The following is a 16,319-nucleotide window of genomic DNA, read 5'->3' on the forward strand; positions in this document are numbered from 1 at the left end:
AGCTCAATGTGGAAGTCATGTGATCTTTACAGTTTGTGTTTTACTTTGTCTTCATTTATTTGGAACGAAACTTGCTTATTGCGTATAAGCTATTAATTGGATACAGTCAAGTGCCACACATTATCTAAACACATGCACGGTGTGCGAGAAGAGTTACATCGAAATGACAGTAGTCATTAAGTCCGCGTCCCTTGTGATTGCTGGTGCGGGTGAGGTGGAGACGTTCACCCTGAAATCAGACCACCTCGAGGTGGAGATTCTCAACCTAGGATGCATCATCAAATCCATCAGGAGCAAGGGGAAGAATGGACACATGGATGACCTGGTCACTGGCTATGATAATGTGGAAGGTAGGTATAGGCTATCTGCACAGGAACACTGGTTACTACAGTTTGAACACCTATTACAAAGTAATACTTGACCCACATAGATACCTTTATTATCCCAAGGGGGAAAATCAGTCGCCCAGAGGCAGCACAGCAGTACAAGAATATTTAAAAGTTACAGAAAAGTATGAAAAGAATTTAAAAAAAAAAAGAAAAAAAAGAGTAGCCTACTGTAAAGAGCAAGGTACAACAAAGAAAAGGAACGAAGAATATACATAAAGTGTCAAAAACTGTCAATGCTCAACGTGAAACAGCCAACTTGAACAAAAAAAATCACACCCGTGTGAACTGAGCGGTGGTCGTAGAGGCTGCGCAACAGCAAAACAAATATATAATAATAATAATTATAATAAAAAATATTTAAAAAATATATTTTTTAAAATATTAAAAATAACAATAAAAATAATAATAATATGGGGGGGGGGGGGGGGCTTGCTTGCGTGTGAGAGAGAGAGAGCCATCCATCCATCCATGTCACTCAGGCCACCACTGGTATTGCAGTTGATGCTCAGGGCAGACTAGACTCAACAGCACCTCTCTGGTCACCCAGGGGTACTTAGGCTACATACGGACCCACATACATACATACATACATACATACCTACACACACGGCCACGCTATGGAGACGGTGTGACCACCGCTCAAAAAGCAAACCTTAAGCACAACTATCAATACAAATTACAATACAGTGCCCAACCAAAAGTCCATTATGCCTAAGTAATCATGGTGAAAAAGGTCTGCGATGTTATGGCCCTGGATTTGATGGCCACAATAAATAAAGTCGGAAACACACAAGAAGGTAGGCAAACTTGATTTTTATTAACAAAGGGTGAACATATATTAGGTAAAAATAAATAGGGAAAAGTGTCAGAGAAACATGCAATTCAAGTGTTCTTCTGTGACCACACCTGGCTGTGACCCAGGGAGGAATGAAGAGAAAGAACCATGTAAAGGGCAGGTGTTTTATACTCTGCGGAGACAGTAGCCAGGTGTCTCCCCTTCCCCTGATTTGATTACCTCTCCAAATGAATCAACACCCTCCCTGCAAAACAGAGGCACACTGCATTTTGGCAAAGGCCCTAAATGGTAAATGGTGCATTTATATAGCGCTTTTATCCAAAGCGCTTTACATAGATTGTGCATTACATTCCCCCATTCACACACACATTCATACACCGGTGGTGGAGGAAACCATGCAAGGCACCAACCTACTCACCGGGAGCAATTACAGTATGACTGAACAGCTAGGTTAATATTGGTGAATAATCTTCTGTTATCTTTATGACAGATACTATATTACTAATACATGTGTACATCCACAAGCATGGACATGCACAATGTGTCAGAATTGGTGAAAAGTGCTGTACATGCATTCATTCAAGATAAAACGGAGAAACCTTCTCACACACACACTTTGTTTTCATTCCTTGGGATGATATTAGCCTATAAACTAAAAGTGTCCACATCATTTCAAAACCCCTGGCCTGGTTAAGTTTAAGCTGGAGATAAGTGTTGTGCATTAGAGGATGACATTTGACAGGAATTCCCGTGGGTCCCGCAGGATTCCCGCAGGACAGGAGTCAAATTTGTATTAATGCCAGGATCGGGACGGGACAGGAATGAAAATCAACAGGAGTGGGCAGGAGCGGGAATCATCCCAGACCAGTTCATCAAATCGCCGAAATAAATTGCACAGGAAAGTGAGGTCTTTGAACTGCGAACATTATAAAATTATACATTATATAATAATAAACATGATATCAAATATAATATGGATCAAAATAGAAAAACATCTGGGCGATTTTATTTTTGTATTTTCTTTCGGGAGCGGGATGTGAATGGGAGTGAGTTTAACCAGGAGCGGGATGGGATCAGGAGTCATTGTACAGGAGTGGGACAGGACGGGATTTATTTTTTTACTCTGGCCCAGGATTGGGATGGGACAGGATTTTTTCTGCAGGAGTGGGACGGGACAGGAGTGAAAATCCACTCCCGTGTCATCCTCTATTGTGCATGTTGTGCCCATAGCCCATTGCTTCCTCTCTGTATGTATCTTATCTAAACAAAAAAACATCGAAATAAAATAATGTGACCTGTGATTGCAGATTATTTGTCAAACCCGCGTTATTTTGGTGCCCTGGTGGGTCGGGTGGCCAACAGGATTGCTGGGGGCAAGTTCACAGTGGAAGGAACTCAGTACCAGCTGGATATTAATAATGGACCAAATGCCCTGCACGGTGGTCTCAGAGGCTTCAGTAAGGTACTGTATAGGGCTGTCACAATTATTACATAATCGCAATTAGTTGACATAATCGCAATTATTTGACATAATCACAATTATTTGACATAATCGCAATTATTTGACATAATCGCAATTATTTGACATAATCGTCATAATCATTTCCATGTTGAAAAATGTTCATATATTTAAAATAAGTCAAAAATAGTGGAAATAGCAGATCTACAAGCTCACAACGCGTCGCATCGCAACGCGTTGTGAGCTTGTAGATTGGTTATTTCCACTATCAATTTTCTTTTTTAAGTATAAAGTTGTCAAATATGTCAGTAATTTCTTTGTATAATTAGGTTATGTGTCATATCTACCATGTGCAACTTCAAAGCCTAAAAGCCAAACAGAAATGTAATTGTCAACGACAAAAACAAAATTAAATTGTTAATCGCAATTATTTGAGTGACATTTAATCATTATGTAAAAATGTGATAATCGTGACAGCCCTAGTACTGTATGCAGTATGTATGCACATTGCACACTCTGCATACAAGAGGCAAGTTTGTATTCCAATTAATATCATGTTTGTATTTGGTATCGTCACCGTTTAACTGTATTGTCTGTCTCTCTGGTCAGGCTATCTGGCTGTCTGAGATTGTGGAAGGAGGCTTACGTTTGAGTCACACGAGTCCAGATGGAGATCAGGGCTATCCAGGAGAGCTCCAGGTCTCTGTGACCTACAGTTTACAGGTCAGTACAACAACAAATCTCACTAAAAATGCAGTAACTGTCAGGAAAGTTTTTGCAACCGAAGGTCACACTTTACCATGAGAAATGTCACAGCTTGTCTCCGTGTGTGTACACATTTTTACAGTCTATGGGTTGGTTCCATTGACACATCAGTGTGACATCACAGGTGATATCACAGTGACATCACCTAGGTAAAAGTCCATATATGGGTATTCCCCAGAATCCCTTTTATGCCCATATATGAAGATCACTGATGTCATCGATATATATCACTGGCCAGATGGCCAAGACATGGCCCATATCTGTGTGGCTGGTTCAAATAGGGATCTCCATGTATGGGCATAAAATATGTAGTATGTTGTGATGTCATGGGAACCACTCTAACAGAATCCCTTTTATGCCCATATATGGAGATCCCTGATGTCATCAATATTAAAACCCTTTCAGTGCCACCTTTTCACCACTAGAGGGCGCCCAATGGCCATAGAATCCACCATAGAAAAGCGCTGTATATGTGCGCAGCCATGACGCGCCTGAACACTTTCCTTTGTGCATGAACAGGGACAGGATGAAGTTAGCTTGAAGTTAGCTATTGGCTACCAAGCATTTTAGAAGCCCTATTTTCGGCGATTTAGCCATCATTAAACCTTGCACACCTCATGGATATGCATGGAACAGAGAAAATTAGGTCTAAAGATCCTGGCGGCGCGACGCTCTCGCGGGCCGTGTAAACAGATGACGGCCGGCAATTACAATTTTTTTTTTTTTCTTAAAGCCGAACTAGTTCGGGATAGGCACCCAGGACGTTAATAATTATCCCGAACTAGTTCGGGATAGGCACAATAAGAGTAAAGGTGGGCCAGTTGCGATACCCTTATCGTATTTTGCATATATTGGAGTGCCCGTTGGGCAGATCTTTATGCCCATATATGGTGTTCCATGTTGGAGGGCCCGTTGGCTAGATCTTTATGCCCATACATGGTGTTCCATGCAAGCCCACACGCAAAGTAAAGCCCACACATGTTTGGTAGGAACAGTGTTTCTAGTTTCCGTTGTCATTTTGACATGGTTCATCAGCTCACGGTGGTTTCTTGCAGGGTGGAACCCTCACTGCCTTGTACCAGGCCCGCTCCACCAGAACCACCCCCATCAACCTCACCAACCATTCCTACTTCAACCTGGCTGGACAGGTAAGTCTACTTGTCTAGTACTGAACTGTCTTTAATAAATAGTTATACTCAGTCATGTAACAGCTGTCCAGACGGAACCCAGGGACGTTGTGATAATTGGGTCAACGCACTGGTCAGCTACTGGAGCTCCCCATTTTCAGATTTTACGAACGGGCATTATCCGCGTTGCCCGTTTTCCCACAAGTTGTATTTGTGTCTGTCCGGTTCCCAGGGGCGTCACAAGGGGGGGAAGTGGGACTGAGTTACTAGGGCAATTATTTTACACTTTAGCTATTGAAACGTAGCAGATCTACAAGCTCACAGCTGCAAGCTTGTAGATCTGCTATTTTTGAAAAGTTGTGAAACTGTGTGCAAATCTTTGAATATATGTATTTTTAAGCAGACATTTGTAACTCAGATTTGCTTCTGGGGGGTCTGTGGAACTAAATATTTTGTCCGTGGCCAAATACATATCATTTTGGGGGTCCTTCACATGAAAACGTTTGAGCACCACTGACATAGAAACATAGGCTTTTCAAAAAACCTTCAAAGACATGCACAAACCTTCATGATTTTTCAAAAATAGCAGATCTACAAGCTCTCCGCTGTGAGCTTGTAGATCTGCTATTTTTCAATAGTTAAAGCACAAAACAATGCAGTGAATCCTTGTACCCCAGGGCCCAGAATTTGGTGCGACACCCCTTCCGGTTCCTATGCCGGCATGTGTTTCTTTGTTATTGTTGTGTACCTGCACCATGGTTGTCCACCAAGGACATGAATTAGATCTTTTCTGATGAACAAATCACAGTATGTGAGCAGAATGGAGCATCATATATTGTGTATAGATTGGCATTTGAAAGGATAAACTCCTTGAGACAAATCATATTGTTACAAGGGTTTCTCCGGCAATACTTTAAGGATCAAGGCATAAGGGCCACCATGGGCATTTGCTACAATAAATCCAGATTGTGTGTGTGTGTGTGTGTGTGTGTGTGTGTGTGTGTGTGTGTGTGCGTGTGCGTGTGCGTTGGTTCGTAGGGTGCATCTAACATCTATGACCACGAAGTATCCATCAACGCCCAGTCTTACCTGCCAGTGAACGAGACATCAATTCCTACTGGTATAAATGTGTTCCCTTGACCAAGGCTCACACACACACACACACACACACACACACACACACACACACACACATAATGAAAAATAGGTCATGATAAAAGAACAAAAGGGACAAAAATGTGCTAAGAAATAAAATAAATAAAAAATAGGGAGAATGAATGGGCCGGATTGATATTATAACTTTGTTTTCACAGTGAGAACACTTTTTACAGTGGTGAAACAGATCTACGTGATTATCGAAGTATTGCTGTAACAAACCTTTCATTCAGGAAGCCTTCCTCAGTGGCGTCAGTTCAGCAAAAGCTAAGGTATGGCAACATGACTGGTGTCTGACACCAGCCATGTTGCCATACCTTAGCAACAGGCGGGTACACATGCAAATAGCAGATATACAAGCTGTGAGCTTGTAGATCTGCTATTTTTGAAAAATAATGAAAATTTAAATTTTGACACGATTTGTGTGTCTTTTGAATCCTTCTAAGGTTTTTTGAAAAACCTATGTTTCTACGTCAGCAATCTGGCCAGCCATCGTCAAAGAAAAGGTCCTTGTCACTTAACTGGAGCTCAGTTAGTCTGTTCTTGAGAGACTACTATGTCAGTGGTTCTCAAACTTTGTCATGTGAAGGACCCCCAAAATTATATATATTTGGCTACGGACCCCCTATCTCAAAATATTGCATCAGGGACCCCCCAGGAGCAAATATTTGAGTTACAAATGTTCGCTTTTAAAAAATATATATTCAAAGACTTGCACAAATGGTCATGATTTTTCAAAAATAGCAGATCTACAAGGTCGCAGCGTGGCACTCAGTGCCGTGCTGTGAGCTTGTATATCTGCTATTTGTCAATAGTTAAAGCATTCAATAATTCTAGGCCTAAATGGGTTTAAGAAGTACATTGTTTTTCCCATGGCAGCTGCCATACAGTACCTTGGCATACCCAATAGACGCCTCTGCCTTCCCACTTTACAGGAGAGGTCAGAGCAGTGGAAGGCACGCCCTTTGACCTCAGAGCGCCTGGTTTGATTGGCTCTCGTCTGAAGGAAGTTCCAGGACCAGGATTTGACCACAACTTCTGTTTGGCTTCACCCGGGGACCCCTGGAAAGAGAGACCTGCAGCCAGGTGAGACGTATCGGGGATGCATTTTTACCAGTGAATATGGGCAGAACTTTGAATACACACACACAGAAACATAGCACAGCAACAGCCTCCTCTACGGTGCCACCTCCAAAGTACTTGAACAAACTTATATGTGCAAAATTCTGCAGCCCACCTCCTCACCAAAACCCCATCACGAGACCACATCACCCCAGTTATCCATGACCTCCATTGGCTCCCAGTAAAATACAGAATTGATTTCAAAATACTGATCACCACCTACAAGGCCCTCAACAACCAGACTCCCAGCTATCTCTCAGATCTCGTCAAACGCCATGCATGTTCCCTCCCGCCCCCTCAGGTCTGGCAATACCAACCTCCTGGAATTTACCCATGAGGCAAAAGAAATCCTCCCACCTCATATAAAAGAAGAACCCACCCTTTCTGTGTTCAAAGCCTCCCTCAAAAGCCACCTTTTCAGACTTGCTTTCCCTACCTAACTCTACTCTCACTCTCAGCTTTTAATCTTTTGTGTCCCTGCTTATTTAATTTTGTCCTAATAAAGCTGTTTTTATTTGTTTTTTTGTTAAGCGGCTTTGAGTACCATGAAAAGTGCTATATAAGTTTGATGTATTATTACTTCAAATGGGAAATGGATTATGGATATCATTAAATTTGCTTTAGTGGACTGCAGTATAATAGCAAACCTTTGTTTTTAATGTCTCTTCTACGTTTCTTCTCCTCTTTCTCTTAACAGGGTCTGTCACCCAGCCAGTGGGCGGGTCTTGGAGGTTTCAACCAGCCAACCAGGAATCCAGTTCTACACTGCCAATTTCTTGGATGGCTCTCTGACAGGAAAGGCTGGAACCAGTTACATGAAGCATAGCTCCTTCTGTCTGGAGACTCAGAACTGGCCTGATGCTGTGAACCAGGTACAGACACCAAACCACAACTAGGGCTGTCCTCGACGCAGGATTTATCAAGTCGATTCGAGTCGCGGGGGTTAATCCGACGCGTCGACGAATCGTTTATGTAAAAAAAAGAAAAAAAAAGTGGTGCTTTAAGCTTTTAAACCACGTCAACGTAATACAATAAAACAGCAATATGTTTTAAGCCTTTAAAGTGAATTAGATCCATGAACTACCGTGCATATTGAGACATGATAGCGGTGGACACTGGACATTAATGACGATAAGATTGCGTCCAGCCGTGCGTAATTTGCCGTGCGTAATTGTGAATTGTGGAGCAGAGTAGAACAACGGAGGAGAGAATAATGCATCTCTTTGACAGCATGTCGTGTATTATTTCCACAAGTTGTATTTTCTCAGAGCACCGCTGCTGTATCAAAAGAGCTATGTTGCCGATCTGGTGCGAGATAATAAAAAGAAAACAGTTCGCCCGTCGCTATTCCTCAGCCTGAGTCCAACCACCACACACCCACGGCAGTGAAAGTGAAAGCGCATCGCGCTGGCTCTGCTGCTTCTTTGGCCAGCTCTCAAGTAGAATAACAACTCGTCGACGCATTTCCTCTCCAAGCGGTTACTTCAAAATAAGAGCTCCCTGTTATATGATCAAGGCAACTTTCAAGTCACGTGAACTGATTTTATTTTTAAGTCTAGTTTACAAGTAGTAGGAAGTATGGACTCAATAAGAATTACATGACAGTCACAGTCCAGCGCTCTCATACCGCACCACAGTATACGGTAACCGGTCTTCTCGCCAAAAATCAAAGTCGCCAAATTTGCGGGACATGTCGCCGAAGGCAGGTCGCCAGGCTTATTCAAGAGCACAAGTGTTTAAGAATGAAGAGTGTTGTGTGTGTGTGGAGGCTTATTCAAGAGCACAAGTGTTTAAGAATGAAGAGTGGTGTGTGTGTGTGTGTGTGTGTGTGTGTGTGTGTGTGTGTGTGTGTGTGTGTGTGTGTGTGTGTGTGTGTGTGTGTGTGTGTGGGAAAGATATATATGAAAGGAAACATGGCAAGAGATCAAATTGATGCAGTTAAAAGAACAGTTCACAACACTGTTTATACATTTGAGGATGGACCATCATAATCATCTGTGTCTTTTGTTATAGTAGTCGTTTTGGAGGACCGCTGGGAGGAGCCATGGACCACCATTTGATGAGATTCTCCTATAGGGAAACTGAATTTCAGTCTTTGTTTGATGTGTTGTGTTACTAGACACATTTACAAACACATTGGTGAAGGAATGTTTTGGCAAGGAATTCATTCCAGGATTTATTTTTAAGATATTCCCTTCTTAGGGTGCCCTCACACACAAATACCTATGAAAGTGGAATCCGCGTTCTGCCAATGCATTTCAATGAGAGCGAAGCGGTTCTCATTGAAATGCATTGGCGGAACGTGGATTCCACTCTCATAGGTATTTTGGTGTGTGGGCACCCTTATATAACAAAATACTCTCTCATATTGCTCTCTCATATTGACACATTTAATTTCAAGATTATCAAATGGTGGTCCTCACAGTTTTCCTTCAGAACGACTCCTATAACAAAAGACACATATAATTTATCAAATACTGCCCCCTACTGACAAGATGAATTCCAATCTGTCACCTTTTGTTCTCAAAAGCACTTTGCACCTTCAATGAAACATCCAATGAGGTGTTGATTAATGGGTCATGCGCCTGCATTATGCAATGACCCATAAGTATGTGATATTGTGCTATTATGTAGCTACATTCCATGCACAAAGAAAAGCAGAAGAAAGAAAGAAAGAAATCCAGCGTCCATCAAGTGAAAGCTGTTTGTAGGCTATAATATGTTAAAGTATATTTTATAGTAAGTAGGCTAATGGTTATAATAATGCTGCTGTACTTAACTTGAGTATTTCCAATTTTCAATACTTTTACTTCTACTCCACTACATCTCAGATCCAAATATTGTACTTTTACTCCACTACAATTTTTGAAAACTTTAGTTACTAATTACTTTGCCGATAAAACCCTAACCCCATTTTATACCTTGGATATTTGAAAATAGCCGATCTTCAAGCTTGTAGATCTGCTATTTTCAAACATTTAGTACTTTTACTTTTGGTACTTAAACCTACATTTTGATGCCAATACTTTCATACTTTTACTCAAGTAGACTACATTTTGAAATCTGGACATTTACTTGTAACAGAGTAGGCCTACATCTACAGTGCAGTATTGATACTTTTACTTGAGTACTTTTTCCACCACTGTTTATATCACAGTCCGTGGCTTAGGGGTGAGCCATCCAAGCTGTTTTGGCGACCTGTCCTTGGAGCATTTGGCGAGGCATCCTAACCCACGGGGCGACATGCCCACGCTAGTTGGCGAGCTGCCCTAGAAAATTAATTTGCGTCATTTGTCGAGTTGGAAATTTGGCGAGAGGACCTGTATTCCAGTATACAGGTGTGATAAAAAAAATTATATATTTTTGACGGCTCGACTCAAACAATTGGCGTCGATTCCGGGGGCTTAAAACGACGCGTCGATTAGTCGATTTTTTGAGGACAGGCCTAACCACAACACAGCAGAAAGTTTCAGAAACACATTGAGGTTAGGGGTGGGCCGTGGGCGATAAGGTGATAAATATCGTTGAAAAAGAAAAGAATCCTGTTGAATTGTTAATACAGAGATTCATTGCAGAATTCATTTAAACCTGCATTTTGGTCTAAATCTGTAGTTCTCAAATACTTTAAATGTCAAGGTCTCGCCTTAACGGGTCTATTTAGGGTCAATTTAGACCTCCCTGGACCCCACTTTGCGGACCACTGGTCTAAATGATCTGTTACTTAGTTTTCTTGTAGTTTTTGTTACCTTGTAGGTGGTTGTGCTTTTAAGTAACTTGAAAAATAACCATAAAAACAAAATGAAAAAGAATCGTGATACCGCTTGGAAGAATATTGTGATATTGTATTTTTCCATATCACCCACCCCTAATTGAGGTATGATATGTTCGGTGTGGCCCTTGATTCAAATACCGGTACTTGTTTTGTTTCCTACACATGTCCTTTTTCTTGTGTCTTAGTCCATCCCACTGTTTAAAAAAGGGAAAAAGAACAAGAGGCACTAAATGAGATGAAGCGCATTTAAAAAAGAACCAGCTATACCAGGTACCCTACAGTACCACTGCAGGAACATTCCCTGGACCAAACAATGCATACTACAATACCCAGAATGCTGTACTGTAGCTTCAGAATCACTCAAATATGGTATAGTGAGTTGGTCAGGTTACAGGTTATTTGTGGCCCTCAGCCACACATACTGTACACCAGCCAAGTGGTTTTCATAGCAGTGACCTCAGAATGTGTACATCATGTGTATATGACAGGCAGCCAAGAACAAGCTGACAGTCCTCATGACCTTTCATAATTTGTCTCTTCTCTCTCTGTGTGTTCAGGGTTCTTTCCCCGACTCTCTTCTGCGTCCAGGTGAAGAATATCGCCATGTCACACACTACACCTTCACTACCATCTGACCTCTGGACCCAGGGGTGTCGCACCAAATTCTTGGCCCTGGGTACAAGGATTCACTCACATTTTGTGCTTTAACTATTCTCACAGCGCGGCACCGAGTGCCGCGCTGCGAGCTTGTAGATCTGCTATTTTTGAAAAATCGTGAAGATTTGTGCAAGTCTGAATATTTCAAATCCTTCTACTTTAAAAAAAAAAAAAACCTATGTTTCTATGTTAGTGGTGCTCAAACCTTTTCATGTGAAGGACCCCCAAAATGATATGTATTTGGCCCACGGACCCCCATCTCAAAATGTTTAGTTCCAGGGACCCCCCCCAGAAGCAAAGTTTGAGTTACAAATGTTCGCTTAAAAAAATGCATACAATATATGCATTTTTAAGCGAAGATTTGCACACATTTTCACGACTTTTCAAAAATAGCAGATCTACAAGCTCGCAGTGAGCTTGTAGATCTGCTATTTTTCAATAGCTAAAGTAGCTATACAATAATTCCAGGTCCCTCCACCTTGGGCCCTAGTAAATCAGCCCCCCCCCTCCTTGTGACGCCCCTGCTTGAGTTATTGGAAAGTTTCCCAATCACCAGCAACATTACAGGACAGACTCCCCCAGGGCTATAACTACCAGTATCTATCTACAATGGAAAGCAACTATTTACAAAAGTAATTAATGTATTCTATTCAGAGCTACAAACATTGGGATGTAATATCTGTACATTAATACCGTATTTTCCGGACTATAAGGCGCACTTAAAAGCCTTTAATTTTCTCAAAAAACTACAGTGCGCCTTATAGTCCAGTGCGCCTTATATATGGATCATTCATTGACATTGACATTCCCTTTAGCACAGCTCCATCTGTTGGATGCATAGCGTCTATTATGTGCGCCTTATAGTCCGGTGCGCCTTATTTATGAAAACAGTTCGAAAATAGACCATTCATTGACAGCGCGCCTTATAGTCCGGTGCGCCTTATAGTCCGGAAAATACTGTACTTAAGACTGATAAGCCGTAATCATCTTATTTTCAGTAAGATTAGGAGGTATAGAATGTGTATATATAAATTATATTGTGCTTTTTGAAATTGTAATAGTAGGCCTACTGATCTATGCATAAATGTGCTGCACACTCTGAATACATTTTGTATGTAAAAATAAAACCATTTTGAGCTCAGCTCTCTCATTGTCTTGTTATCTTCTCCTAAATTTAGTGCATAGCCTATGCATGTCTAAATCAGGTCCTATTATATTACACAGATTGTGCCCAAGACGCCCTGACGTCTCACGTGTTGATTGAGATCTGTATGCTTTTGCTTAAATTATTTGTGTGTCCCTTTTTTGTTCATTTGAATATTGGTGTATATCCTTCTATTGCAAATTGTGATGGAAGGATAAGGTAATGGTATTAGCACTTTACTGACCATTAACATTAATGTTCCCCTCTTTTCGCTGAGACAACGATGTTGCGGAACCAAAACAAGCGCAAATCACTCCCTGGCTCAGTACTCTGCCCAACCAGCCAATGAACGTCTCAGCAACAGCTCTGTGAAGTGAGCAGCAATAACGTTTCCTTAATTTATATTTTCAATGTGCATTATCATGTGCAAATTAATCGATTTTCAATGGCTTCAGGGGTACTCTTATTCTGAAGAGAGCGGCCACCGTAAGTCTTATTGCTGCTAAGTTAGTGCTGCTCACTTCACATAGGCCTCAGCAGCTGCTAACCCGGAAGTTCTTTGCATTGTTTATGTTCCTGCGAACAGCCTTCTTATTATAACTCTATGCGAACAGCACGGAGCTCTGCTCAGTCTGCTGCGTGTGGTTGAACAATAGTCCTATCGTCAACCAGCCAGTAGCTGCGAGCTAACATTTTAGAAGGCAATATGGAAATGACTGACATTGATACGTTGAGAGTATTTGTCAATGAACGACTTACTGCAGTTGCTGAAGACATAATAGCCGTATTTGTCAGGACTATCTTAGGATACCAGCAACACATAGACATGATTCTTCAACGGAGTCAGCAGTCAACGCAGACTGAAGTCAGATCTCATCAGCTATCAGGTTTGCTTGTTACCTTTTTAAAGACCTTTTTTAAACACAAACCATTGGTTTCCAGTTCCACAGAGTCTATCGCCCCAAAGACAGTCAACTAAGAAAGACACTAAACCACTGGCACTGTAGGCTCTTGTTTTGAGAGGTAACAAGTCCGTTCGCCCTAATATTTTTCCGCCGACTGCTCGGTGGGGCGGTTTTTGTATAGTTGCATTTATTTGACTGAGGATAAGATGAGAAATACGCTTAACTGAGGTTAAGGTAAGCAATACGGTTAGGTTTAACCGTTTTACTGAGGTTAAAGGATTTCAACCTATCTTCATATAATAGTTCCTCACTATGTTCATAATAAAATTGCAAAAAAAAAAAAAAAAATCTACTCTGTCCAAGTCTCTTAGGAGGAATGTGGGAAGTTCAGAAATCCATAGTCTTGTGACATCATCAATGGGGAATCCAAGCTAAATAGAAAATGCAGGCTTTCTATTCCTGAAAAGTTGCAATTTAGTAAGGGGATTTTATAAGATATTTGACCAATCTGCGAAGTAAATTTTACCAAGAAATGTCTTCACCAATGTGTTTCTAAAGGTGTGTACTAAAAGGTTGAAATTCAACTCCCGGGGGAAACCTCACATGTGAGGGTCAAACTAGGGGTTTTTAATGATGCTGAATCCATTGCAAGCATTTGTTTTGCATGAAAAACATTCCTTGGGCTAAAAACGGACCCACAAAATGATGGTTTAGTGATGAATCATCACTTTTCACTGTTTTGTAGGGGCCATTTGTAGCCCACAGAATGTTATTTGTGCAAAAACAAATGCTTGCAATGGATTCAGCATCATGAAAAACCCCTAGTTTGACCCTTCACATGCTACTTAAAGCATATTTATTCCTTGTATTTTTTCCTGTATAGTAAGGTTAATGGGACACAAACAAAAATCTTTTTTTTTTTAGGTTTCCCCCGGGAGATGAATTTCAACCTTTTAGTACATATTATTACACATCTTTAGAAACACATTGGTGAAGACATTTCTTGGTAACGATTTACTTTGCAGATTTTCTTATATTCCCCTTACTAAATGTTAAAATGGAAGCTATTGTTCTCGTGATAATAAAAATCAAAACTGTTTTTTCAAAAATATCGTTTAAAAAAAGAATATCATGTAGGGGTCTGTCAAACGATGAATCTGTCAAACGATGATGTGTCAAGACTATGGATATCTGAACTTCCCGATGCAAATTTTGGGCGAACTGACTGGTATTCGCCTGAGAGTGTGCAAGCATTTTCAAATATATTGACACCTAAGCTACCAAACAAGCACATACAAATCTTTTATCTATAAATACATAGGGGAGAGCGGAGTAAACTGAGACACCCCCTGTATCTTGGCAATGGAACACTGTTGTGGTCATGTGAACATTATATTTTCAAGCCCCTTGAATTTCCCACTTGCCATGAAGGAGAGGACCTCATGGTGCTGTGGAAAACATGCTTTTTTCACAAAAAATATTGTTTTTGATTGTAAAAGTAAATTTTCTTGCTGTCAACATAATCAGCTGTTGTGTCAAAGCAAATTGATGCAGGGAGAACATTTTATATCATACATGTTGATGAACTACCAACTTATAAATCCATGTGAAAGATGCTAGCTGAAGATTACCCTGAATTGATAAGAGATGTCCTTTTTCCCAAAATGTGGCTGTGGGGTAAAGTGAGACAATGGCTTTGGGGTAAAGTGAAAGGTCACCAGCGTATTCGCCTATAACATTTTCGCCACAACACATTTGGTCCTTTCGTGGGGCACTTTGGCCGTGGAGGAGAGTCTTTTCACCGCCGTTGAAGAGCCATTTCTCCTAAATGTTCAAGGGTCCGTCTTTTTATCCATTTTGCCTGGCTTAAAATTTTAAGTTGGGTGTCTTTAACTAGGCAACGATGACACGCGATGTGGCGCACATGGCTGGGCTGCCACGCTGTGGGCAGACAGACAGACAGGTAGACAGACAGACAGCATTTGGCACAGAGCAGAGGAGAGCGCACCAGAACCAGACACAGAAAGTTTATGCTTGCGGGGGGATCTGCACGCCTCCCACCAGTCACCAGAACAGTTTTGCTGCATATATCCTATATATTTTACAAACCTTCTTCACCATAAAGCAGCAGTAGTAGGCTATCTTCCAAATCAAATGTTATGATCAGAAGTATATCAGGAGGACATCATGACTCATGACCTTGCGCAGCAGTGCACGTATCAATTCATTAATTATTTGGACACTGATTCCAAAGCTCTAATCTGTATGTCTATGCTCAATTCTGCTGTGTCTGTCCTGGCATATTATCCCTTAAATATTATAGTGACTGTGACACTGTGTGACAGTGGTGTTAAACGGTGACCATTACACACGGCTATGCACATAATACACTCCATAGTAGTCACATCAATACATATAGTTATTGGAATCAGGTCAGGTGCGTCCAAAGAATTAATTAGCCATATGGGAAATATGCAGTGTGAAGCGCATGGTTGCATGGTTATATGCCCTATGCAGGTGCAGTGCATATTTTAACTGGGGTGAGCATGTAGATCAGCTATAGAGACACACGGGCGCCTATAAATTTACGCCCACAATTGAAACAGCGGCCCCACTTCGGGTAAGGGAGAACGGTGTACTGCAAGCCAGCCCATAGAAAGTCATTGCAATTCAACTGCGGTTTGCCTAATATTAAAATAATCCTACACAAACTGAAGACTATATTGATTTAAATAAAAATATGTTTTCAAATGTATGGCCTGACCCTGACAACATATCTTCTTGTTTGCTAAATACATGATGTGTGTCACGTTTAATTTGCCACTTGAATAGATTACCTATAATGTTAACAGAGAAGAGGGGAGACGGCAGACACAGAACCTGTCGCTTTTCAGTGACATCACTGTCTTTACTGCTGTGCGTTTATGAGCGCCGACTTTGAAGATCCCAAGTTTTTCAACTACAGAGTGGATTCTCCAGGTTAGTATTAATACAAAAATAACCTGCAAGACTCCGTTTGGAGGAAGCG

At 41.1% G+C, this 16,319-nt stretch overlaps 1 protein-coding gene across 1 annotated transcript; it reads left to right on the forward strand.

Annotated features, from left to right (window-relative positions):
- galm (galactose mutarotase) lies at positions 1 to 12,383 on the forward strand. The gene is made up of 8 exons (XM_080741013.1): positions 1 to 350; positions 2,493 to 2,647; positions 3,254 to 3,367; positions 4,465 to 4,557; positions 5,575 to 5,656; positions 6,627 to 6,777; positions 7,511 to 7,685; positions 11,143 to 12,383. The coding sequence occupies exons 1-8, from the start codon at positions 164 to 166 to the stop codon at positions 11,218 to 11,220; spliced, it is 1,035 nt and encodes a 344-aa protein (XP_080597139.1). The 5' UTR covers positions 1 to 163; the 3' UTR covers positions 11,221 to 12,383.
- Positions 12,384 to 16,319: the final 3,936 nt, after the last annotated feature.

Source organism: Nannobrachium achirus (genome assembly GCF_963921795.1).
Source record: "Nannobrachium achirus genome assembly, chromosome: 13".
Taxonomy (NCBI): Eukaryota; Metazoa; Chordata; class Actinopteri; order Myctophiformes; family Myctophidae; genus Nannobrachium; species Nannobrachium achirus.

Excerpts from the sequence above, each read along its gene's own strand:
- galm (XM_080741013.1), top strand. The coding sequence starts at position 164 with ATGACAGTAGTCATTAAGTCCGCGTCCCTTGTGATTGCTGGTGCGGGT. Across the intron at positions 2,648-3,253 it reads GTCTCAGAGGCTTCAGTAAG|GCTATCTGGCTGTCTGAGAT; the intron begins GTACTGTATAGG and ends CTCTCTGGTCAG. Across the intron at positions 4,558-5,574 it reads ACTTCAACCTGGCTGGACAG|GGTGCATCTAACATCTATGA; the intron begins GTAAGTCTACTT and ends GTTGGTTCGTAG.